General features: G+C 40.1%; 1 protein-coding gene across 4 annotated transcripts in view; it reads left to right on the top strand.

Annotated features, from left to right (window-relative positions):
- CPEB2 (cytoplasmic polyadenylation element binding protein 2) overlaps nucleotides 1–25,721 on the top strand; it is a 96,253-nt gene that overhangs the window by 38,211 nt on the left and 32,321 nt on the right. For 2 of the 4 annotated variants that reach the window (XM_067530288.1, XM_067530287.1), the window contains exons 5-7: nucleotides 14,008–14,031; nucleotides 22,344–22,514; nucleotides 24,940–25,029. In XM_067530288.1, the coding sequence (XP_067386389.1) occupies nucleotides 14,008–14,031; nucleotides 22,344–22,514; nucleotides 24,940–25,029 (285 nt within the window). The remainder of the gene's footprint in view (nucleotides 1–14,007; nucleotides 14,032–22,343; nucleotides 22,515–24,939; nucleotides 25,030–25,721) is intronic. The other 2 variants (XM_067530290.1, XM_067530289.1) reach the window with 1 other exon arrangement.

Below are 25,721 nucleotides of genomic sequence, written 5' to 3'. Positions count from 1 at the left end.
CTTAACCTGAGCCCCATGAGCATGAGTCACCCAGCATGGGCCAACAGTGGGTTTTTAAATGCAGTGTAGACATAACCAGAGTGCCTCGGTGAAGGTTGTTCTCCTTCTTGGTGTTCTATTTGTCAGACTTCTACACCTAGAGTGCATAAGGAGAGGCATAAGAGACTGCAGGTGCTCTGGACTAAGGAACCTGTCAGGCTCTGGGAGGCTGTCTGATCCAAAGACTGAGGATCATTTCAGCTCTTATTGCCTCATCTAGTAAGGGTAAGGAGCCTAAAGCATTCCAGGGATCTGTTCTGGTTCAGGCTTCTGTTTCTCTTTTATCAGAGCCTCCTTTTAAAGCTGGTAAGGTGTTTGAGGGCACTGCCAGTTCAGTTGGTAGCGAAGGACCCTATGATTAAACCATCAGTTCTGACTCGGTTGGTTCAGAAGAAGGCAAGGGAGAAGACAGCCACTGTTGGCAATGCGAGATTCCATGGGTCAGATTTATTGGATCCAACCAATCTGGATATGTCTTCCACTGTTCCTACTCTGAGACCAAAATCAGTTCTGCAATTGGCTTCATGTTCCAGGGTCATGGAGTGGAGCCTCTCTCCAGATCCAGTAATGCCTAAGCTTTTAAGACTGGCATCATTGCCCATTCCTACTCTGGCTCACAGCAGATCCAAAAGACAACTATTACTGTGGTGGTACATGAGTGTTACTGTTCCCCTCTCAGATCTCATGAACAATCAGATGCTGGAGAGAGAGACTTCACTGGTTCTGAGATCTGAATCTCCTTCACCTGAAAAGAGGAGTAGAGAGGAAGATACTATAAGCCTTTCTCCACATACATCTTTGCCTCCTCCTAAGACTCCTACAGGTTGGATCCACAGTTAGAAGAGGATGGAGAAAGAGTTAAAAAGATCTGAATCATTAGATTTATGCCACTGACTTCTGGCTTTCCTCAATCTTTTGGACAACTTGTGCCTCCTCATTGGATAGGCACATTCTCAGATCCCAGCTATTGGAGAGACTGGCCTTCCTGAGCTCAGTGGCCTTATTGGGCTACCCTGTGAGAGTTCTTGAATCATCCACCTTATTGATGGAGTAGTGACATTCTTTTTGACAAGGCTCTAGCTGCTGAGGAATCTTTGGATCCAATTCCATCAGATTCATCTGTAGCTCAGATGGTGGCGCTTTACACTTTCTCTGAGGAAAAGGATGAGGGAGTTAGTTCTTTTTATTTTTAAGCAGGATCAGGTGGATACAGAATTTGAACTTGATTTATTGCCCAATGAGCATGTTGGTGTTGATTCTGTGTCCTCTCTTTCTGAGGACACTTTGCAATTCTATAAAGTAGTGGATCATATGGTATCCACTTTGAACTTACCTTCAGTTGTTGTGGAAAGGCATCACATCCAGTATTTGACATTTTTTGGTGCTCCTTCCAGGAATAGAATGTCTTTATCAAACTGGATGGTCTCTTGTAACCTGCTACAGCTGTTTGGGCTTCCCCTGCTTCTTGTTAGCCTGCCTCTAAGAAATCAGACAAGCTGTGTCAAATACTCCATGAGAGGTTTTAATATTTTCATATTCATCCTATATCAAATTCTCCAGTGGTTGCAGCAGCCAGTAATAGATTTAGATCTGGTCAAGCCCTTTTGACTCCAGATGATGGGTGGGGGTTCTCTTTTTTTCTTCTCTCGGGATTAGGGTGTCTAATTAGCAGGCAGTGATGGTCCATTACCGGTTTCATTTGTGGGAGAAAATGGCTTTGTTTGTGCAGAAGTGACCAGTTGATCAGAGGAGACTGGTCAATGAAATATTGGCAGAGGAACAAAATGGGGCAAAATATGTTCTCAGGGCTTCTTTTGATGTTCCTGCCTCTTCATCCAGGGCTTTGGCATCTGCTGTTACCTTGAGAAAGCATGCATGGTTGAATTCTTCTTTATTGACTGGATACTAAATGTAAAGATAAACATCTTCTCTTTGAGGGTGATGGTTCTTTTGGTAATAAAGCTGACAAATTACTGAAAAGTTAAGAGACCAGGTCTGGTGTTCACTTGGTTTTTATTCTTTTCCTAGAAAGAGACTTCCTACCTCTTTCTTTGCGTTACTAGAGGCAGATTTATCCTCAGTCTTCTACTTATTTTTCTTCTGAGATGTCACCTACATCAGCAGACTATGTCATCTTCGCAATCGCAACATAAAAAGAAATCATTCAGATCCAGGATTAAATCAAAGCAATCTGGTCTTTCTGTTGCTTCTTCACTGACTAAAGGGCCTCACATTTGACATTAAGATCAAAGGTAATTGTCTCCCTTTATCTGAGGACAGGCTAATCCATTTTATAAACAATTGGGGGCTTATTACATTGGATAAGTGGGTCTTAGAAATAATAGAAAAGGACCTATGCAAATTTCAGTTTCCCCATCCTTCCATTTTAGGGAATCTTCTCATGTGATTATTCTTCTGTCAAAAGAGAAGAAATTGCTTCTGATAGGTGCTGTGGAGGAAGTACCTAAGTATTTGTGGGGTCAAAGGTTTTATTCGATATTTCCTGATGTAGAAAAAAGATGGGGGCTTATGGTTTGTTTGGAAGCATTTTGGAATGCTAACCCTTGCCTCCATAATTGCCTCATGGTCACATTCACTACTCTCAATTTAAAAGATGTGTATTTCTATCCGGCTAAATCATCGGAAATACTTCCATTGTATGGGGGCACAATGACATTTTCAGTACAAGGTCCTGCCATTTGATGGTTGTATGGTGCTAAGAGTCTTTTTACAATGTGCCTTTTTGTATTAGCTGTATATCTCAGAAGATAGGGTATTTGTTTAATCGTATTTAGACAACTGGCTGCTGAAGTCATCTTCCTGCAAAGATCTACTAAGCTATATCCAGTTTATGACCTCCCTTCTTACAGATTTAAGATTCTTTCTGAATATCGAAAAGTCAAATCTATGCCCATCTCAGGAAATCTGGTTTATAGCGTCTATAATGGACTCAGTAGTAGGAAGAGCTTTCCTCCAAGAGGAAAGACTTTTCAAAACAGTACAGTCTATTTTAGAGATTTTTCATTGAACTCAGGCAGTGATTTCTTTTTGGGTCTGATGGGTCTTATGGCAGTGACTACTTATGTTATTCTGTTTGCATCCCTCAGAGTAAGGCAATGTAACATTGTTTGGCTCAAACTTACAAGCCAAACCTGGACAGTCTTCACATGTTAGTTGTCATGCATCAGGACACTTCGATTCTTTGATGTGGTGGACAAACTGAATTAGTGTTCTTATGGGGGTCCTGTTCAATCTCCTCCTTACCGTCCATCATGATAACATCTGTTGCTTCAAACAATGGATGGGGAGCTCATCTGGACTCTTTCATACTTCAAGGTCACTTGGTGTCTCAAGAAAAGTATTTTGTACATAAACATTTTAGAATTAAGGGCCATTCATCTGTCTGTCAGATCTTTTCTTCTTCATGTAAAGGGGAAAACTGTTCAGTTAGTGACAAACAGTACAATAGCAATGTGCTATGTCTACAAATAAAGAGGCACCCATTTATCTCTGACTGCCTCAGTACATAGCAATCTATGGGACTGGTGCATTCTTAATAGTGTTTATCCAGTGGCGCTGCATCTAGCAGGGGAGAGCAATGTGCTCACAGATGAGCTCAGCAGAGGCAATTCTCAGGTGCATGAGTAGTAACTAAAGGATCAGGTGATACATGAGGATTTCTCCAGCTAGGATCAGCCCCATCTTAGACCTGATTGTGACCAAGTTTGACAAAAAGTCTCTCTTTTGGTCAAAAGCAGGAAAGGACAGTTAGTTGATCTTGGATGTTTTCCTAATGCATTGAGAGGAGAGCCTTCTGAATGCTTTCTATTAATTCAGAAGATATGGGGAAGATAAGACAAGAGAAGGTGATAGTCATCCTGATTGCTTCAGCTTGACTGAGGCAGCAGTGGTAGATGGATGTGCTCCAGCAGTCAGAGAGAGTCTGCATCCTTTTTTTGTTGTCTCTAGGCCTGTTGTCACAGCAACAGGGTAGGATTCTTCATCTGGATCCTCAGCCTCTGAATCTGACAGCCTGTACTATCAGACTTTGTCTAATCTAGAACACTCCTGTTGGTTCAGAATGTGTTACTTAATTCTAGAAAACAATATATGAGGAAAGGTTATTACTTGAAATGGGTTAGATTTGCTCCTTGGATGCAAGGCAAATCTGCCTCACCAATTACAGCTTCTGTTCCCTGTATATTGGAGCATTTTGAACTATTTACAGTCTGAGGGTCTATAATTCTTCTTTAAAAGCTCATTAAATGGCTTCCTCAGCTTTTCATGCTTTGATGACAAATCATTATTTGTGCATAATACAGCTAAAAGGTTTACAAAGGGGTTATCTAACTTGTATTTCCTCTTAAGAGATCTGTTTCTACCATGGTATCTTAATTTGGTTTTAGCTAGAGTTATGAAGTCGCTTTTTGAACCCTTGTCAGGGTGTTCCTTATTTTATCTATTAAAACTATGTTTGTTGTTCCTATAACATGAGTCAAAAGGGTGAACAAATTACATGCCTTGATGGCAGATCTGCCGTTTACTATTTTTCATAAAGACAAGGTAGTTCTTACACCTGATGGCAGGTTTTTACCAAAAACAATATTAGAGTTTCACATCAGACCACTGATTTACCCATGTTTTTTCCAAAGCTGCATGCTAATAAAGGGGAATCTGTTTTACACACTTCAGAGGCTAGAAGAGTTTAAGCATGTTGTTTAAACAGAACTAAAGATTTTAGGAAGTCTTATAGGTTATTTGTTTCTTATGCTAAGAAACATTGTAACACATATGAATCTGCTCAGATTATTTCCAGATGGATTTAACAATGTATCCTTCAATGTTACAGGTCAGCAACAATCCCTGTGCCTACTGCTGTTAGATCTCATTCCTAGAGCCCTGCAAAACTGCAGATATCCCACTTTATGTCTTCAGATATCCACATCCGCGGATATCCTTAGACTATTTTTTCAGATTGTGGATGGATGCAGATCCAAATTTTATATTTAAAGCCCTGCTAATTTGCGGATATCCACATATGCAGATGTGGATATCTGCAGATCATTTTTGTAGATTGTGGCTCAGATGCAGATACAGATTTTGTATCTGCACAGGGCTGTACTCATTCCACAAGGCAGTGGCAGCATCTTTTGCTTATCTTAAACATGTTCCTATTGGGAAATCTGTAAGACTGCTATTTGGAAGTTAGTCCATACATTTACCAAACATTATGCTTTGGATTTGATTTCAAGAGCAGATGCCAGATTTGGTAAAGCAGTGTTTTGATTGTAATTTAATTAGAACTCTGTTACCTCCTCCAGAGTGTTTCAGCACCACTAGTCAAACTACCCTTAAAGTGGTAATATGTAGGACCACTCGAAGAACTGAAGGTTACCTACTTGTAATTGGAGTTCTTTGAGATGACTGCATATTCACACTTCCCACCCACCTTCCCTCGACCCCTTTCTCTTACCCCTATCTTGGTTTCTGTGGGTCAGTGGTGGAAGGGACTGAGGTAGTGGAGAGTACAGCGCCACCTTACATAAGCTTGGCCACAGAACTTTTGAAGATGCTCTGAGAGCAGGTTGGAGGGGCAGGATATGTGTTTTAACAGACACTGCTTGGAGGAAGGTTCTCCCATTAAGCTGCAGTGGTTGGCATGTTACCCATAAGTGGGAATATGCAGGGTTCTCTCAGAGAACTCCAGTTACAAGTAAATAACCTTCATTTCTAAATGTCTGGTAACAAACCTACTAAACCTTATATTTAAAGTTTACATGTTTTTTTTTTAAATTTAATAATTTAAACATTCCCCTATGAAGAGAAACTTAAAGTGAAATGACTAGTCTGCTTTTATTGTTCCAGTTGACTCAAGTGAAAAAGGTAAATAAACAGCAGAAACAATAAAAAAGTACATTAGCTTTTTAACGTTCGGAAAGTGTAACATGCTTTTAAAAAGTGGCATCTTCATAGTTTCTTTAATTGTCCACTTTACCTCATAGAAGAAGGAATCATTTGTGTAGCAAATAACAAAAGATCAAATATAAAGTGCTATAAGTAGAACTGTGCAAATGACTGGTTTTTGGGTTCACCGGCTGTTCTTAGGGGGGGGGAAACTGTGGTTTGTGTCAAACCATAACTGAAAACTTTTTAAATTTATGGTGACTGGAAATATTTGGAAAAATTTCATTTTAGGTTAAACAAACTGTTTCATTCCAGGCACTTCTAATAATAGCAAAGGAAATGAGGGGCTAGATTCACAAAACTGGATGAGATGGCGGCAAAGCTGCCACTATAAATTTTAGCTCAGTGTTTAGAGTACTCACCCATGACATGGGAGGCCTGGGTTTATATCCCTTACACTATCTCCCTTGGTGTTGATGTGGACACAGCAGCAAAATGAGGACAGACACATGCATGGAATTAAGAGGCAGGCCTCAACTTTGATTCAGTTTTAACACAAGGGAGGCCCACTACCCACCCATCACCTGTACTCTCCTATACCAAGCATTTAATTGGTTACAGGGGTTACAAGGCTCCTTACTATATAACCGAGAACACAGGGTAGGAACTCCTCATCCTACCCTGCCCAGGACTCACCTTTCTGAGACCTAGCACCCTTGCTCCCTGTAAGGGGGATAGACGGTGCAGCAGAGTGGGTCCTAGCATCTTTCCCTCCTGCAAGGGGAACAGAGGGTGCAGCCAATTTGCCCCATGGGAAAAATAATTCCTTTCTGACCCCCTAATCAGCTAGAATCTCAGCATCTGTCAGGCTAGGTTCTCATTCTTAGTTCGGATGGGTAGGCTGGGATGCAGCCAAAAGAGGCTCCCCATGGGCCTTGTGCTGGGCTAAATCATGGGAGCTGGGGAATGCTGGCCAATTAGCACCCCTGCCCCCTAGCTGGCCACTGTGTTCCAGAGAATCCCAGGGAAGGAGGTACCGATTGCCCCTTAGCAAGCATCTCCCTCCCTTGCCACTGGGGCTATCCTCCTTTCAACACCGGCCACATCAGTTTCTTCCATCCATTGATGCATTGGGTGGCATTTGGGAATGGCACTTGACTAACCCAAAAAAATCAAATTTTTAGGAAACGTTGAAAATTTTTCTTTCATTTTGACCAAAATTGTGTGCCAAAATCAACAAAATTCACAAAATATTTCAGTCACTCTGAGTCTGCATCTTTCAGTAAAAAAGGTTTGGCCCCAAAATTTTACCCAGCTGTAGTTATAAACTTATCAAATTTCAATATATTGAATATTTTACAAATATAGGCTGATTTTAACAGTCAGAGCAACTAACCATTGTAACAACTTACAAAGAGAAGTGGTGGATTCTCTGACACTTGAAGTCTTGGATAGATAGGTTTCTAAAAGAAATGCATTAGTTCAGCCAGAAGCTAATATAGGAATTACCGGGTGAAATTCTATGGCCTGTTCTGCAAGACATAAGACTAGATGATCATAAAGGTTCATTCTGGCCTTAAAATTTATAAATATATAATTTTTCAAAGGCGTTTTAGGGAGGTAAATGCTCAAATCTAAAATAAGTCAGTGCGAATTGGGCACCCAATCCCTTTAGACTCCTTTGGAAATTCCAGCCATACTTTTCCATACATGTATAGGATTGTGTTTCTTTTTTAAACAAAAGTACCAATTAATAAAAACTTCTCTTCATATACTTGATTGCTACTGCTTTGACCATTCAAATTTGAAAAGTATTAATTGCAAATAGTATTTTTATCTGCAGTCTATCCTAGATTCCACAGCCCATTTTGAGTATAGCAATTGAGCTTTGTATAATAATAATTCCTTCTGTTAGTCAACCAGGACAAAATAATTGAATTACTATTGATTTTATGGTATCTGAGCAATACACATTTGTGTGTATAATATACATTATACATAAGCCAGATCTGATGGAGACATTGATGTGATAAATTGTAGAGCCGTGTTTATACATTTTATTGGTGACAGTCAAACAAGCCTGACAAATGCATCTCCTTCCGCCCCCTCCACTTTCACCTCAAATTACACTGGTCTGAGCTGCATGATGGGAATGCTAATTCGTGCACCAGTAACAAGTTTTAAGGTCTAATAAGGACTTTAGAGAGCTAGTATAAAGCTCCTGTTTCTATAGAAAGGGGAATAATTTCAGTAGTACACACAACACATTGTTTTTAGCCTTGGAATGTCCCAAGACATTGGGCTTTAAAACCATGATATTTTTGTGTATAAAAAAGCTAAGTTAGCCTAACTTCTAAATATGTTTTAAGGTGTGTGTGTGTTCATTCATTCCGTATCCTACATTGCTGAACTGCTGGCAATTTAAGGCACCTGGCTTGATAGAAGAAAGGATACAAGAAATAGTCTTCCAAAGTTTGTGAACTGTGTGTAGGGGCATGGAGAAGAGTAATCTCTCTTCTGTTGAGCTATGATGCTCAGCAGGTCTATGAATGGAGAGGAATCCTTTCTTCTGCAGCACTCCAAGCTTATTGCATGGAAAAGACTCTCCTGTGTTTATAGATGTTCATACACATAAATACATATTGTGTTTCTGACTTTCATAAATAAGTTTAGAGAAGTGTTACTAGTTGCCCGGTCAAATACTCGATTTTTTCAAAATAAGTAAGATCATGGATGTGACTGTCATAGACTTTAAGGCCAGAATGGACCATCATGATCATCTAGTCTGACCTTCTGTGCATTGCAGGCCACAGAACCTCACCCACCGATTCCCAAAATAGACCCATAATCTCTGCCTGAGTTACTGAAATCCTCAAATCAAAATTTAAAGACTTCAAGTTACAGAGAATGCACTATTTACACTAGTTTAAACCTGCAAATGACCCATGCCCCATGCTGCAGAGGAAGGTCAAAAAAACCCCAAATATGGCGATCAGTCGGACCCTGAGCATATCTGCAAGATTCCCCAGCCAGACACCTTGGAAAGAATTCTCTGGAGTAACTCAGACCCCTCCCTGTCTAGTGTCCCATCTCCAGTTGTTGGGGATATTTGCTACTAGCAGTTACAGATGGGCCATATGCTGTTGTAGGAAATCTTATCATACCATACCATCCCCTCCATAAACTTACCAAGCTCAGTCTTGAAGCCAGTTAGTTTTTTTACATCCACTGCTCCCCTTGAAAGGCTGTTCCAGAACTTCACTTCACTCCTCTGATAGAAACCTTTGTTTAATTTCAAGACTAAACTTGTTGATGGCCAGTTTATCTCCATTTGTTCTGGTGTCAATATTGGAGCTTAACTTAAATAATTCCTCTCCCTCCCTGGTATTTATCCCTCTGATGTATTTATATAGAGCAATCATATCTCCCCTCAGCCTTCTTTTGGTTAGGCTAAACAAGCCAAGCTCTTTGAGTCTCCTCTCATAAGGCAGGTTTTCCATTCCTCTGGTCCTTCTCTCTAGCCCTTCTCTGTTCTGTTCCAGTTTGAATTCATCTTTCTTAAACGTGGGAGACCGTAACTGCACATAGTATTCCAGATGAGGTCTTACCAGTGCCTTCTATAATGATGCAAACGCTTCCTTGTCTCTACTGGAACTACCTGCCTGATGTATCCTAGGACTGCATTAGCCTTTTTCGTGAGTGCATCACATTGGCTGCTCATAATCATCCTGCTATCAACCAACACACCAGGTCTTTCTCCTCCTCCGTCGCTTCCAGTCCCCAGTTTATAGCAAAAAATCTTGTTGTTAGTCTCTTAAGTGCATGACATTGACTTTACACTATTAAATTTCATCACATTTCTATTACTCCAGTTTTCAAGATCATCCAGATCTTCTTGTATGATATAATATGGCCCTTCTCTGTATTGGCAATACCTCCCAACTTCCTGTCATCTGCAAATTTTATTAGCAACTCCCCCATTTTGTGTCAAGGTCATGAATGAAAATGTTAAATAAGATTGGTCCAAAGACCAATGCCTGAGGAACTCCATTAGTAACCTTCCTCCAGCCTGACAGTTCACCTTTCAGTATGACATAGAATCATAGAGTTGGAAGGGACCTCAGGAGGTCACCTAGTCCAACCTCCTGCTCAGAGCAGGACTAACCTAAGCTAAATAATCCCAGCGAGGGTTTTGTCAAGCCACAGCTTAAAAACCTCTAAAGATGGAGATTCCACCACCTCCCTAGGTAACCCATTCCAGTGCTTCACCACCCTCCTAGTGAAAAACTTTTTCCTGATGTCGAACCTAGACCTCCCCCCCTGCAACTTGAGACCGTTGCTCCTAGTTTTGTCATCTGCCACCACTGAGAACAGCCTAGCTCCATCCTCCCTGGAACCCCCTTTCAGGTAGTTAAAGGCTGCTATCAAATCCCCCCTCATTCTTCTTTTCTGTAGACTGAACAAGCCTAGTTCCTTCAGCCTCTCTTCATAAGTCTTGTGCTCCAGCCCCCTAATCATTTTTGTTGCCCTCCACTGGACTCTCTCCAACTTCTCCACATCCTTTTTGTAGTGGGGGGCCCAAAACTGGACACAATACTCCAAATGCGGCCTCACTAATGCCGAATAGAGGGGAATGGTCACTTCCCGCGATCTGCTGGCAATGCTCCTACTAATGCAGCCCAATATGCTATTAGCCTTCTTGGCAACCAGGGCACACTGCTGACTCATATCCAGCTTCTTGTCCACTGTTACCCCCAGGTCCTTTTCTGCAGAACTGCTGCCTAGCTCATCGGTCCCCAGTCTGTAGCTGTGCATGGGATTCTTCTGTCCTAGGTGCAGGACTCTGCACTTGTCCTTGTTGAACCTCATCAGATTTCTTTTGGCCCAATCCTCCAGTTTGTTTAGGTCCTTCTGTATCCTATCCCTACCTTCCAGGGTATCTACCACTCCCCGTAGCTTAGTGTCATCTGCAAACTTGCTGAGGGTGCAATCTACCCCATCCTCCAGATCGTTGATGAAGATGTTGAACAAAACCGGCCCCAGGACCAACCCCTGGGGCGCTCCGCTTATGACCAGCTGCCAGCTAGACATGGAGCCATTGATCACTACTTGTTGAGCCCTATGCTCTAGCCAGTTCTCTATCCATTTTATAGTCCATTCATCCAACCCATACTTCCTTAACTTGCTGATAAGAATACTGTGAGAGACCTTTTCAAAACCTTTGTTGTGGTCTCCCCTTTAACCAGTTCCTTATCCACCTTTCAGTTCTCATATTAATCCCCATCTTCTCCAATTTAACTGATAATTTCCTATGTGGAACTGTATCAAAATGTCTTACTGAAATCCAGGTAGATTAGATCTGCTGCATTTCCTTTGTCTAAAAAGAATCAGTTATTTTCTTAAGGAAAGAGATCAGGTTGGTCTGGCAAGATCTACTTTTTGTAAAACCATGTTGTATTTTATCCCAATTACCTGTCGTTAACTACTTTCTCTGGCAAAATTGGTTCCAAGACCTTGCATGCAACTGAGGTCAAACTAACAGGTCTGTAGTTTCCCAGGTCACTTTTCCCCCTTTCTTAAAAATAGGTAATGTATTAGAAATTCTCCAATCACAGGGAACAAACTGCAAGTTTATGGATTCATTAAAAATCCTTGCTATTGGGCTTGTAATGTCATGTGCCAGTTCCTTTAATATTCCTGGAAGGAGATTATCCAGGCCCCTTGATTTGGTCCCCTTAAATTGTTTGAATTTGACTTTCACCTTGGATGTGGTAATTTCTACTTCCATATCCTCATTTCCATTAGCCACCCTGCCATTAGTCCTAAACACCTCATTAGCCTTATTAAAACTGAGGCAAAGTATTAGGTGTTGGGTCATGCCTCGATATCGTTAATCTTCACCTCATCCTCGGTACTTAGCGATCCTTCTTTTCTTTATTTATATGGCTATAGAACCTTTCTACTATTGGTTTTAATTTCCTTTGCAAGCTCCAACTCTGCTTGGCTCTTGGCAGGTCTCACTTTATCCTTGTGCTTTCTGACCTTGAAGAGGTAGCGTTACTTGCTGATTCATCTCATCTTCCATTCCTTATAAGCTTTCAGCTTTGTCTTAGTAACCTGGTAGATATAATTGCTCATCCAGTTTGGTCTGCAATCCTTCCCTATGAAATTTCTCCCCTTGCGTGGGATGCAGGCTTCAGATAGCTTCTTCATCTTTGACTTAGTGATGCCAAGCCTCCTCCACATTCAGATCCTTGAGTTGTTCAGTCCAGTCCACTTCCCTAACTCATTCCCTGAATTTTTTTAAGTTTTCCCTTTTGAAATCAAGGACCCTAGTTGCAGACCTACACAAGGAGAGGAAACAAGGTGATGGCAGCAAATGTGTCATGTCAGTGCCATGATTTGTTTTCTATGGCTGGGCAAAGTACTTGCAGATTTTCTGGGGTATTTTGGCACATCATTGTAACTTTTAATATATGACTGTCAAATATCCTAGCAGGTGCACCATTTTCCTTGCAATTGCAGCATTGTTTTTTAAATAATAGTTATTATTTTTCTACTTCTTGTTTTCTGTTTCCAAGAGTTCAGCATGCACATAAACATAAAAATTTTGTAAGTGTCCTATCACATTGTCTTTTATGAGAAGCAAAAACGTTGTCTTAACAATATGAAAATTTGAGAACACAGCTAAGCTGGTTTGGATGACAGAGGGGAAGCAGAACTGGATGAACAGAGCAGAGATAATATTAGTGTTTGTGCCAAAAAGGCTTAATCAGTATATATTAGGCCAAGATACTATTTTTATATTATGTGTGTGTGTGTGTGTGCGAGCGCAGCCCTACAATCATATTAAAAATTGACTTAATGGGGGGTGGGGTGTGTGTGTGTGTGTGTATGTATATATATATATACATACATATATATATGTAAAAAAAGATAAGTAAACATTCTTATGAACTCAAAGGAGCTCTGAATGGGTACAGAGGTCCACTTGCTACATTAGAGCTCATGAGAATGTTTTCTGTTTAAATAATTACAGCAGTTAGAACATTTTAATATCTTCCTGTCTTGTCATTAAATAAATCCTTCTCAAGTATTAAATCTGGGAAGAAGGAACTGAAAAATATTTTATAAAAGTATAGTACTGAAAGATAAATTACATGTAACTTACTATTTATCAATCTTTTCTTCACGTCAGTAGTTTTCTTTTTTTGCTAAAATGCTAGAATGCTAAAAAATAGTTAGTGTATTGTATGGAGTCTTCTGAATTGTAACCATTAGCACAATCTCTTGAGTCCTGTAATGCTCAAAAATGAGGAAAATCTTGATTTAGTGGTAGTATGTTTGACTTTGTTGCCTGGGCTTTATGCAAGTGTTATGCAGTGTTTATAATACAATGTCATTTCTTGTGACTTACTCTCTGATTTTGTTTAGTACCACAAGGAGTCTTTTGTTTAAAACAAAACCTTGTGGTTAATTTTCTGCTAGCTCTTTTCATGGAAAAGGAAGGTCATGGCTTATAGCATTTGTATTGTCACTGCAAAGGACTGTACGAACTGTTCCATGGACCAGGATGTTTCTCTGCTTCGTTTAACTCTTACTACACGCTTTAAAGCAACATTTTCTCTTTATTAGCAAAATCTTGTACATTATTTAAATTCTATCATAGTCTGAGGCAAAGAGCTGAGAAAGACAGAAACTAAATTACAGATGTTATATTAAATGTAATACAGAGAGAATATAATAAAGATTGCAAGGGCATATTAGAAAATGACAGAATTATGTAAATAATTTTAAAGTTAAAAAAGAAATTATCCAAATTTAAAACATACTTTTTTATATGCAGTATTTGGTGCATAACTAACAGAAGAGTAAAACAGCAGAATATTTGAAAAATGGCTTTATTTTAATGAGATCACATATTGGTACTTCAGTAGCAATTTCTTATGCAGATTAGTGCAACTCATCAATTACCCACACAGTCCTTTATATCGTAACTATTTTTATACATGGGCATGGTACAGTTCTTTGACATTTTACAATTTGTCCTTTGTTTACATGCAGCAAGGAGTTATGGGCGAAGACGAGGTAATTCATTTATATTTGTTACAGTACAATTCTAATTGGGCTGATACTGATCATTGTGATTAATTTCCCCAGATTATTGATTTTTATATTTGTTTTGTCTGCATGTTTAATCAGTTTTTGCAAAAAAGCCATTTGTTTTGGTCATTGATCTCTTGTGTTAATGAATCTGAATCACAGATCTTTTAATCAAATAAAACATATTATAGCACTAATCATAATTTCATTAATGGTTAAAGTAAATTCTCTCTGTACTATCTTTATTAAAAGTGTACATAACTCTGGTTTGTTTTTCCACAATTCTTCTTCCCTTAAGACTTCATATAATTATTAGATTATTAGGTAATTAAAAGATAAAAGTTAAAAGAACTGTCACAGGTTTAGTAAATAATTGTGGAAAAAAAATTGACAAGGGACAGTTTGTTGATGCAAATTGGCATAGCTCCCGTGACTTCAGGGAGTGTCTCTAATTTACCCAGATGAGAATTCGGCCCATCGTGTCTATATAGACTACAAGGAGTGTAATCTGTGAATCTCAAGGTTTTTGGATAAATCCATATGTTAACAAGATGCAGATATTTTCATGTCTAAGTCACCGGTTCACATCTGTCCTAGGTCAGTACAGACCATTATCTGATGGCTGCTCCTTAGCCCCACTTTAGAGAAATGTGTTGATGGTCCAATCCCTACTGTTCAGGTATCCATATCATAAAACATCACTGTTTCACAATTTCTGGAAGTTTCAGTACAGGCCAGTTATTATTTAGTGGGATTAGGAATTGAATTACCTTCTTGCTGGTAGTGGTACATTCAGTTTGTAGTCAAGTATTATTGATAAGGCTATGTAAAGAAGCTCGCAATTCCACTAACTGATTTTTGGTTAGATAGAGAACTACAATAGCATCCTTTGCTAACATACAGCACTTTTTACAGTTGTTGCATTTCATTATTAGTTTTAATTCTATGTATTATCCTAATTCTTTAAAATTTTCAAAGTAAATTTTAATAGTGAATTTAGTAGAGTTAATTGCATATTCTTGATATATATTTAATTACTGTTTGGTAGCAACACTATATTCATGAATGAGAGAGGTATTCTAAACCACTCATTTGTTAACAATTATAGCTGTATTTTGAATGTGTTAGTTTTCATCGTACATATAGGATATCAAAAAGGAGAAGTAAAGGGATTGGTGGGGGGTTTACCAAAACCTCCTGCATCAAAACCCATGGGTGGGGGAAGAAGGCTAGGAGACATAAGGAGGGACCCTGCTGTGAATGCTCCTCTTATGTCAGAGGGCTTGGAAAAGGGGAGGAAGAGACAGGGAGTTCAGCCTCCAAATCTAGGATATTCCTTGGCTCCACAGGGGAAAAATGTACCACTGAACATGTGTCTTGCTGAGCTCAAACTCACCTTCCTCAGTGTCAGCTTGACTCTCTGAGAAGCCATGCTTGCCATTGGCATACCCATTCCCATTTGGGGGCAAAATTGATATAGCTCATATAATTTTTAAAAACAGCTGATACATACCATTTTGTAGTGAAAACAGATCTTCAGATTCTCACTGTTCTTAGACTTATCACTGAGCTGTGATGGAAAGAATTAATCCATTCTAAGGATTTTACTTTCAGTCTTAAATACTGATGGTTAGGAACTAATCTTGTAAATTAAATGTAAAGATATCTTTAGCAAATAGATTGATTTAGAGATTAACACCAATAGCAGACTACAGTTCAAGAGGAGGTTCATTACAGAGGTTCTACCTGCTATGTCTCTAGCACTGATAGATTGCTTTTTTCTTTTAGTTAGAATATATGCCATGAAATATGGCTGTTTTAATGAAGGAATTCTGGGCCAAGCATAACCCTGTAGGGAGAGGCTAACCTGCATCAGTGTACACCCATTTCATGATTTCTGCCTGTGGTGGGAGAATGTTTGGGTGACAAAAGCTGTCCATTCAATCATTTGTGTTCCATTAGACAAAATTGGATTTGAAAATTATAAATAATTTGTTTCAACATAGATTAAAAACTTAAATCTCATGAACAAAAGAAAGATGTCTTCCTTCAATGGAAGTTTAATTCAGGTGCTTTTTTAAAAAATTCATTCTTTTATAATTGTCAACATATTAATTATTGCCTTCAAGAAAGTATTTACAAAATAAGGCAATCCAGTTAGTTGGTTTATTTCCTTGTTTTTTGTTTGTTTTTGGGGGGAGGAGGTCTGGGCTTGGTTCGGGTAGAGTCTGAAGGAAAGAAGTTGTTCCAAATGAATGTATCTGCTTAAAGAGATACAACAAAGTTAACTAAGGCCCAGTCTACATGTACACCTTAAGTCAACCTAGCTACATCATTCAGGGTTGTGAAAAATTTTGCACCCTGAGCAATATAATGAGGTCAACCTAACCCTGACTGTAGACACAGCTAGGTTGATTGAAGAATTCTTTTGACCTAGCTACAGCCTCTCAGAAAAGTGGATTACCTACATTGACAGAAAAAAAAAACCTTCTGTCAACATAGGAAGCATTTATGCTACTGCGGCACAGCTGCAATGCCGTGCTGCTGTAGCTGCTGTAATGTAGACATACCCTAATATTCAGTCAGTTTAGATGAAGGCCTGATTGTCCGCTACCTAAAAATAACCCATGTAAATCAGTGGAAATTCTGCTAATTTCAGTCTGTAGAGTTTCCTGTGAACTCTCTCTCCCTTTGGGTGAGCTTTGAACATCTGTCCTATGTTCAAAAAGCCAGAAGTTTTCTGCTTCTGCCAGCCCTCCAGGCTTTTCTCCCTCTCTCCATCACTGTGGACAACCACGAATCCTCCATGTCACATAGTCCTGTAATCTGGACATCATCTTTGATTCATCCGTCTCTAGACCCATATGTCCAGTCCATGTCTAAATCTTGCCACTTCTTGTACAACATCTTTTAAGAGCTAGCATTTCCTCTCTCCCCACATCTGGAGCTCTCTTCCAGATCCCCATTAACTCACGTCTCAACTGCTTCAATCTCCTCCTTTCCAGCCTTGAAAAAAGCAATCTTGACCCCTTAAATCAGAGTTCCTCAAACTGTGGGGCATGCCCCCCCTAGGGGGGCAGGGAGGAACACTTGGTAGGTGCGGCCAGGCCCGGGCTAGTCCACATGAGGGGCAGGGAGGGAGCACCACCCAGTCCCACTCTGCTCCAGGCCCAGCCTTGGCGCCCAGCCACAGCCACGGTGCTGATCTCGGCGCTCGGCCCCCGCCGTGGCCTCAGCCCACTCCCAGCCCCAGCTGGAGGTGGAGGAGCTCGGACAAGGGTAAGTGAGGGTAAGGGGTAAAAAGTTTGGGGACCACTGCCTTAAATCCTTTCAAAATACTTCTACAAAAATAATTTTCTTGTCTTATGGCTTTTCCCATGTTATCTCCCTTTGTGACCCTCCATTGGCTTTCCCTTTTTACCACATCAAATACAAACTACTTGTCCTCACTTTAAAAGCTTAAACTACTTACCATATTTTATATGCTATCAAGCTGTCAACTCCACCTCTACTTCAAAGATGCCAGCCTTCATTGCCCATTAGTCAAGTTTTTCCACAAATGCCTTTGTGCTTTCTCCCTCACCACTTTATTATGCATGGAAGGAGTTCCATGCAAATATCTTCAGTCACTATATTATCTTCCTTTTAATCTCTCCTTAAAAATCACCTCTGTGCAGGTCCAGCATAATGCTCGACAGTAGCTAAGTCATTAGTGTGTTGTGACTGCTGCTAATTATACTTACCTAAATAGTCCCACTGTTACCTTATGCTCTCCTTGTCTTTTTGTTGTATCTGCCGGGTATCTCTTCTTATACTTAGATTGTAATCTATGCAGGGGCAAAGATCAATTTTGTTTGTGCATGCAGTGCCATCATAATAGGGCTCTGCTCCCTGATTGGGGCCTCTAAAACAAGACAAATAATGAGGTTCCTTAACCTCCTCCCTCAAATCCACAAATCCCCTATAATCCCATTGTTCTTGAATGATCCTCTGAAGAGGAATGGTTTCTATATGGTTGCCTGGCCCCAACAATCCCCAATGGCCCCTGAACTCCTCTCAGAATTATTCTTCAAGGGCTTTTCCTAACAGCTATACTTAAGATTGAAGGTTCTAAATTGCAGTGTGGGCAGCAGCTTAGTTACTGCAGACTCCCATGTGTGGTAATGTTTTCTTCTGCAGCCTGTGGCTCTGGAGTGGGAGAATCTGGCAGAACTTGGCTTTTGCCCCTCCAAATCCATTGAGCTGGGTTCCTGCAGAATCTCTGCAGAGGAGCTTTTAAGGTGGAGGAGGAACTTTCTTCTTCCAAAAAATCTATTTGAATAAACTATAATTATATTAATGAAATGGAAAAAAATAGTGAACAGGCTATACTTTTATGCAGGGCTTGACAAATCCACTCACCACTAGCAAGTAGGCAACTTTTCTGAGAAACTGGGGACCCAACCCCAAAGTTAAGCTTTCATTTTACAAAAAGTAAATCTCTGACTTTTATCACTGCAAAGAAAACTTTATGAATCCAATATAAATCTCTATGCAGATAATGTACGTGTTTTCAGGTTGTCTGAGATACAAATCCTGGCCCCAGTGCACAGTCTGAAAAGCTGAGTTGTGTGCTGAGTATTCTCTGAAATTGAAGAGAAGGAATCATCCCTTGCTTCCTCCCTTTTTCTCTACCACTTCCTTATTCCTTCTGATCACTTTGTAGCAGTACTCTTATTTGGCAACATTTCTAGTCTTATTTCTGAAGTAGCATTCATAAATTTTGAGCATGCTGTATCTGGGAAGAAAGGTGGAGCTGTATCATCTTGAAATCCCTGCCACGGTTTGTCCTCATAAGGTGTTAACTCTGAAACCTCTCTCTCACCCCTCAAAATTGCTGTATGTCAGGAACTTTCAGAGGTTTCAACTATCTTCAAATCCTACAGTATACTTTGAGCAATGAACAGCAAGTATGATAGATCTAATTAGTGTCTTCCTAGATAATTTGTCAGGAGTTGTTTTCTGCATGCTAATTACAATATCATTCTGCTTTCTTAGAATCCCCAGTTCACTAGCATCATTTTATTTTTTTTCAAAAAATGACATTTGTACTTTAAGAATTTGTTACTGAGCATACATTATTTCTTCTCCCTCAGCCTAATCAAATTCTAAGCAACTGTAATATGCAACATGTTCATTCACTTGATAGATCCCATCACCTCAACTTAAAGATGAGCCAGTGATACATGAGAACATAAGAATGGCCATATTGGGTCAGAACAATAGTCCATCTAGTCCAATATCTTATCTTCCAACAGCAGCCAATGCCAGATGCTTCAAAAGGAATGAACAGATCAGGGCAATTATCAAGTAATCCATCCCCTGCATAGTCAGGTGTCGGTCGTCCCTCCCCCTCTGGGTTAGAGAGAGACCACACCACCTCACTATGTCACTGTCTCTTGACAAGGGAGGAATTAGCCAACGGGCCATTAGGGGAGCTCTGGCCCTCAGGCAGGGCAGAGTAACTATGCAATTTATAGCCCCAGCCCTCTGGCGGGACAGGGTAAGTGCACTGTCTATAGCTCCTGGCCTTCATGCAGGGCAGGGCAAGCACACAGTCTATAGGCTCTGGGCCCTTAGGCAGGAACAGAGCCAAGCAGCAGTCTATAGCCCCGGCCCTCAGGCAGGGTTGGGCAAGGGATCAGTCTATAGCCTGGGGTCTTGGCTCAAGTAGATGACAGGCAAATGCAGGCCTCTTGGCTTATAGTGGGGTGCTGCCACCCCAAGAGTAGGGTGGCAGGGGATAAGGGGACGCGGGCCCACCCAACTCCACTGCATCCCAGCCCAGGCCTTAACAGTAGGGGAGTGCTTCGCCACTGGGTCAGCGGGGAATCCAACCATTATGTGCTGACTGGAGTGCAGGCCCCAACACAGCTGAATTGCAGATGGCCGCCCCAGGCTACTTCCTATCCTGTCTTCAGGATGTACCCGGCCCACGGAGCATCCTCAGTTACCTTAGGGTAGGTAGCCAATGGTACTCCCAGCAGTTCCCCTGCAGGCTCCCCAGCGGGCAGAGCATCTTGGGGCTCGTCAGCAAAGGTGGGTTCACGGAATGGCCTTGGTTACCCTAAGGCGGGTGGCCAGCAGCAGTCCTGGTGGTTCCCATGCAGGCCCCGGCTCCTCAGTAAGCAGGACATCTCTGGCCCCATCTTCAAAGGCAGCAGTCTGGAGCAAACCATATACCTCCATCTCCCTTGCTGTCTAGGTCACAACTGAGATGGAGGTCCTGCCTTTTATACTTCCTTTCCTGCCCATCTGCTTCCAGTGGGAGGGATGAGGCTGGTCTGGCACTGCCCACTTGGGTAGGGGGGTGGTTCCTCCCCCTCTGACTCAGAAGTAGGCTACACCATCTGACTACATCCTGTCATCCAGTCCTAGCCTCTTGTCAGTCAGAGGCGTAGGGACACCCAGAGCATGGGATTCATCCCTGATCATCTTGGCTAGTAGCCATTGATGGACCTATCCTCCATGAACTTATAAACTTATCTTTTGAACCCAGTTATAGTTTTGGCCTTCACAACTTCCCCTGGCAACAAGTTTCACAGGTTGACTGTGCGTTATGTAAAGTAGTACTTCCTTTTGTTTATTTTAAACCTGCTGCCTATTAATTTTATTGGGTTATTTCTGTTATATGTGTTCTTCTGTTATATGAAGGGTTAAATAACACTTCCTTATTCATTTTCTCCACACCATTCATTCTTTTATAGACCTCTATCATATCCCCCCTTTGTCATCTCTTTTCCAAGCTGAACAGTCCCAATCTTTAATATGTCCTTATATGGAAGCTGTTCTATATCCTTAATCATTTTTATTGCCCTTCTCTGTACCTTTTTACATTTTTAATATATCTTTTTTGAGATGGGGTGACCAAAACTGCATGTAGTATTCAAGGTTTGGGTGTACCTTAGATTTATATAGTGGCATTATGATTTTATTGTCTTATCTATCCCTTTTCTAATAGTTACTAACATTCTGTTAGCTCTTTTGACTGCCACTGCAAACTGAGCAGATAGTTTTAGAGAACAATGCACAGTGACTCCAATATCTTTCTTATGTGGTAATAGCTAATTTAGACCCCATCATTTTCTAATATGCATTACTTTGCATTTATCAGTGCTGAATTTCATCTGCCATTTTTTGCCCAGTCACCCAGTTTCATGAGATCCCTTTGTAACTCTTCATAGTTAGGTCCAAAGTTGACTATCTTGAATAATTTTGTATTGTCTGGAAACTTTGCCACCTTACTGTTTATCCCTTTTTACAGATCACTTATGAATGTGTTGAACAGCATGGGTCCCAGTATGGATCGCTGGAGGACACCACTATTCACCTCTCTCCCATTTTGAAAACTGGCCATTTATTCCTCCCTTTTGTTTCCTGTCTTTTAACCAGTTACTGATCCATGACAGGACCTTCCCTCTTATCCCATGACTGCTTACTTTACTTGAGAACCGTGGGTGAGGGACCTTGTCAAAAGCTTTCTAAAAGTCCAAATACACTATATCCACTGGATCACCCCTGTCCACATGTTTGTTTACACCCCCCCCCCCCCACCCAAATAATTCCAGTAGATTGGTGAGGCATGATTTCCCTTTACAAAAGCTGTGTTGACTCTTCCCCAACAAAATGTGTTCATTTATGTATCTGATAATTCTATTCTTTATTATATTTTCAAGCAGTTTGCAAGGTACTGAATTTATGCTTACCAACCTGTAATTGCCAGGATCACCTCTGGAGCCTTTTTTAAATACTGGTGTCACGTTAGCTATCCTCCAGTCAACTGGTACAGAAGCTGATTTAGTTAGTAGTTCTGTGATTACATGTACGAGTTCCTTTAGAACTGTTGAGTGAATGCCATCTGGTTCTGATGACTTCTTACTGTTGAATTTATCAATTTGTTCCTAAATGATCTCTATTGACACCTCAATCTGGGACAGTTCCTCAGATTTGTCACTTAAAAAGAATACACAAGCGAAAATTCGCATAAGTCTTAACATGGTCACTTAATAAAGAAGATGCTTTGTTTAAAAACAAACTATTTACTGTTGGTGGGAGCAAAGAAACAAAAAATGTAATATTAAATGTTCTACTTATAAGCATGGCATTTGGCAATTGTGAATTTCCTTTCTTATGAGTGTTTGTCTTCATTTTATTTTTTTCTTTATACTAAATTTTTTTTTGCCTTTCACTTTGTTTGATTTACTACATGATTATCAGAACCAACTACAGCATTATTTTTTTTAATCTTTTTTTTTTAGGTCGTTCTTCCCTCTTCCCCATAGATGATGGTTTGTTGGATGATGGTCATAGTGATCAAGTTGGTGTCTTGAATTCACCTACATGCTATTCAGCTCATCAGAATGGAGAACGGATAGAACGTTTCTCTAGGAAAGTATTTGTTGGTGGCCTTCCACCAGATATTGATGAAGGTGAGCTAACTGAAACGGAATAGAATTTTGTCTGGAGTGGGAAGAAAGGCTGTTTATTCTCTTTAAAGTTAAATAAATTAATTCAAGTGACATACAGGATCAAATAATTCCTGATGTAAGTGGGTACAATTCTAATTGACTTCAGTGGGAATTGCACTTCTTATGCTGAATTTGGTCCTCAATGTGACCTGCCTTTAAATATTTCTTTAAAAAAATTATTCTTTAAGAAAATGATATACATTATTTTCAGAGAATAAAAACAATAATACTAAGTTATACGTTTTATGTACACGAAGGCAGAGAACTTGTTGCAGCATTTGGATTGCTGTATCTTCAGCTGAATTAATCGGATAGATAGTTCAACATAGACTGTTATGTGTAAGTGGCCTGTCAAGTTACCACTGTCAGTCTTCAGATTGTTGTACTTCAGACTCATGATATTGGTGGCAATCTTGTGATTTTTACTTTGACTTCTTTAACTTCAGTCTTTCCTCTGTGGCCCACATCCCTACATGCCATACAAAACAGCAGGCTATTAAAATATTCAAAGTGTGTCTGTCCTGATATCATGAAACATAATTTTAGTAGGTGACATCCTGAAATTTTGGTGTTGATATAACTGTTTTCCCTCATACTTTTGGTCCTGTAGGTTGTGGAGTTCAAGTTCCACACCAGGGTTGGGTTTCTGTTCCTGCTTACACGCAGTGTTAGTGGGTAGGCTGTTTCTTTGAATGATATATTACAAACTAGGCAGATCTCTTCTGCCCATCTCTAGAGACTTTCCAGATAAAAGTTAAATAACCCATGGTATTCTTGTAGTGAATAGGAAAGAACTCTGATTTACTGGAGTCCTTTTATTATTAATTATTATTATTATTTTTAAAAAGGCTGTCATGCCCAAAATTTGAGAGCTATGGCTAAATGTATAATACTATACACATTTGTTCCCATTCCCTGTTCTACTAGAATAAAGCAAAATATTAATAACTGTACTTTACACTTTATATAATACTTTTGAAGCAAGCATCTTAAAGGGGTTTATAAAGATGGGAGTTAACCGCTTGTATCTGTAGAGAATCATAGAAGATTAGGGTTGTAAGGGACCTCAGGAGGTCATCTAGTCCAACCCCCTGCTCATAGCAGGACCAACCCTGACTAAATCATAAATTGTTTTCTGTTGTATTTGGAACAGCTTCACTAATGTACCTTAGTCCTGATCTGTGGTACTCCTGTTCTATTATGGGGCTTCTCCTGAGCAGATAGTCAATAAGAGCTAAATTATGCATTTGTTTTGTAATGTAGACAAATGTCCATTGACTAGGTTAAAATTAAATCATAGAGTGGATCACAAACAAAATGAGTTTGAAGGTGTCCGAGATGATGATTTGCTGTAAAAGGGGGTATCGCTGCCTTCTGCAATATTTTTGGACCATCCATCAATACTGGTACAAAATTATTCATAAATCTTAACAGATTAAAACAAACTCATTCATTCTCTCTCTGACACACACAAATATAAATAAAAATTATGTAAAGCAAGATTCAAAACTTCTGTTGGGGTTATTCATTATCACATCTTTGTGTACAATCCTGAATAAGGGCACACTGAAAGATCCTTTTTCTCTACTGCCTGTTGATCTGCTGACAAAGAGATTCAGAAACTGTAGGCCAAATAATCTTGTTTTATGCCTCTTGAAGACTGTCAACCCTATTTTTTCCTGCCTCCTTGTGTAAGCCCTTTAGGGGCAATGGCAGATGGGAAGGCATGACTGGGGTAGTAAGCCATGGCAAAGTTGTGCAGTGTGTTGTAGCATGACCTGTAGCACCTAACCCCTTGTCAATATATAAATGGGGAAAAAGATAGGCCTGTCTCCTGTTATGGATGGACCATTTCTCAGTATGAGAAGGCAGTTTAGTCTGCATGCACATTCTGCACTTAGCCTCTGCTGAGACTGCTAATAATAGCGCCAGTAATTGTGGTGGTTTTTATGATATGGACACGTGCCCACTAGGGCTTGGACTGTAGGCTATTGAATGGGCTGGTAAAAGCTTTAGGTTGCTAAACTCAAGCCACTTATTTTGTCTTAGAAAATTAAAATGACTGATCTTCTGTAGCCATTCATATTGCTCTGAAATATTTATTGTATTAAATGATGCAAAGAAATTTGATTAAACTAAAATTAGGTTTTAAAATTAGTTGGGGCATGCTGTGTAAATATGTTCCTAAAATTGGAAAACATATTTTATATTTTTGTCGTGTTTATTTTATATATTTTGTTTTGCAAGAAACTGTCATTTTGTATAGACAAAAGGAACAAAGCATCAACTCTTCATTTGCTTGACAGTGTTTTTCACTGTTCACTTTGAACTGTCAATTATTTTAATTGCAACTACTATACCTGTTGTTTTTTTGGGTTTTTTTTAGATGAAATTACTGCTAGCTTCAGACGATTTGGCCCCCTGGTAGTAGACTGGCCTCACAAGGCAGAAAGCAAGTCCTACTTTCCACCTAAAGGTAATACAGTGAAATTTTTTTTTCTGGCTGTGTAAAACTTCTTAATCTCAGACACCTCTTGAACCTCTTCATGCCTCTTTCTCTTCTAAAGGGTTTAATTTGCAGTCTGTTAGGCTATGTCTACACTACTCCGCAGTTCAGATTATGTACAAAGCAGTGCACACCGAAGTGCTGTGCTGTAAATCCCCCACATGGATGCTGCAGGCATAAACTATAAGGTTCCTAGCTTGCATTAACGTAGTCCTATTTGAAGAGGACTAAGTTAACATGAAGTAAGAACCTTATAGTTTGTGTCTGCAGCATCCACGTGGGAGATTTACAGCACAGCACTTTGGTACAGACTGCTATTCACACCTCCACAGTCTGAACTGCAGGGCAGTGTAGACAGGTCCTTACATGCTTAACGGTTAATGCTGCTGTATGAGTAGGGGTGCAGACAGAGCTCCTTTTCATACCAGAACTAGAAACTGAGGATGTTGCCTCACTTCTGGGGCCTGTTCTTTCAATTCCGTGCAGGACTCACGAAGTAACTTTCATATCTGGCGTTCCCAAACAGCAGCTCCATGCATTACAGCCATGTTGCAGGGGATGGCCTCTAGGGTTTATCTTTGCATGTTACAAATTTGTCAGTTATCGCTTTAGGCCTGATCTACACTTAACTTTTTTTAATTGACTTAGGTACAGCATGTGGG

This window comes from Emydura macquarii, unplaced genomic scaffold (genome assembly GCF_026122565.2).
Source record: "Emydura macquarii macquarii isolate MOO-44397 ecotype Brisbane River unplaced genomic scaffold, CSIRO-AGI_Emac_v2 contig_3062, whole genome shotgun sequence".
In the NCBI taxonomy this organism is placed as follows: Eukaryota; Metazoa; Chordata; order Testudines; family Chelidae; genus Emydura; species Emydura macquarii.
Note: the sequence above shows the minus strand (reverse complement) of the source record. Positions and strands in the feature narration are given on the sequence as shown.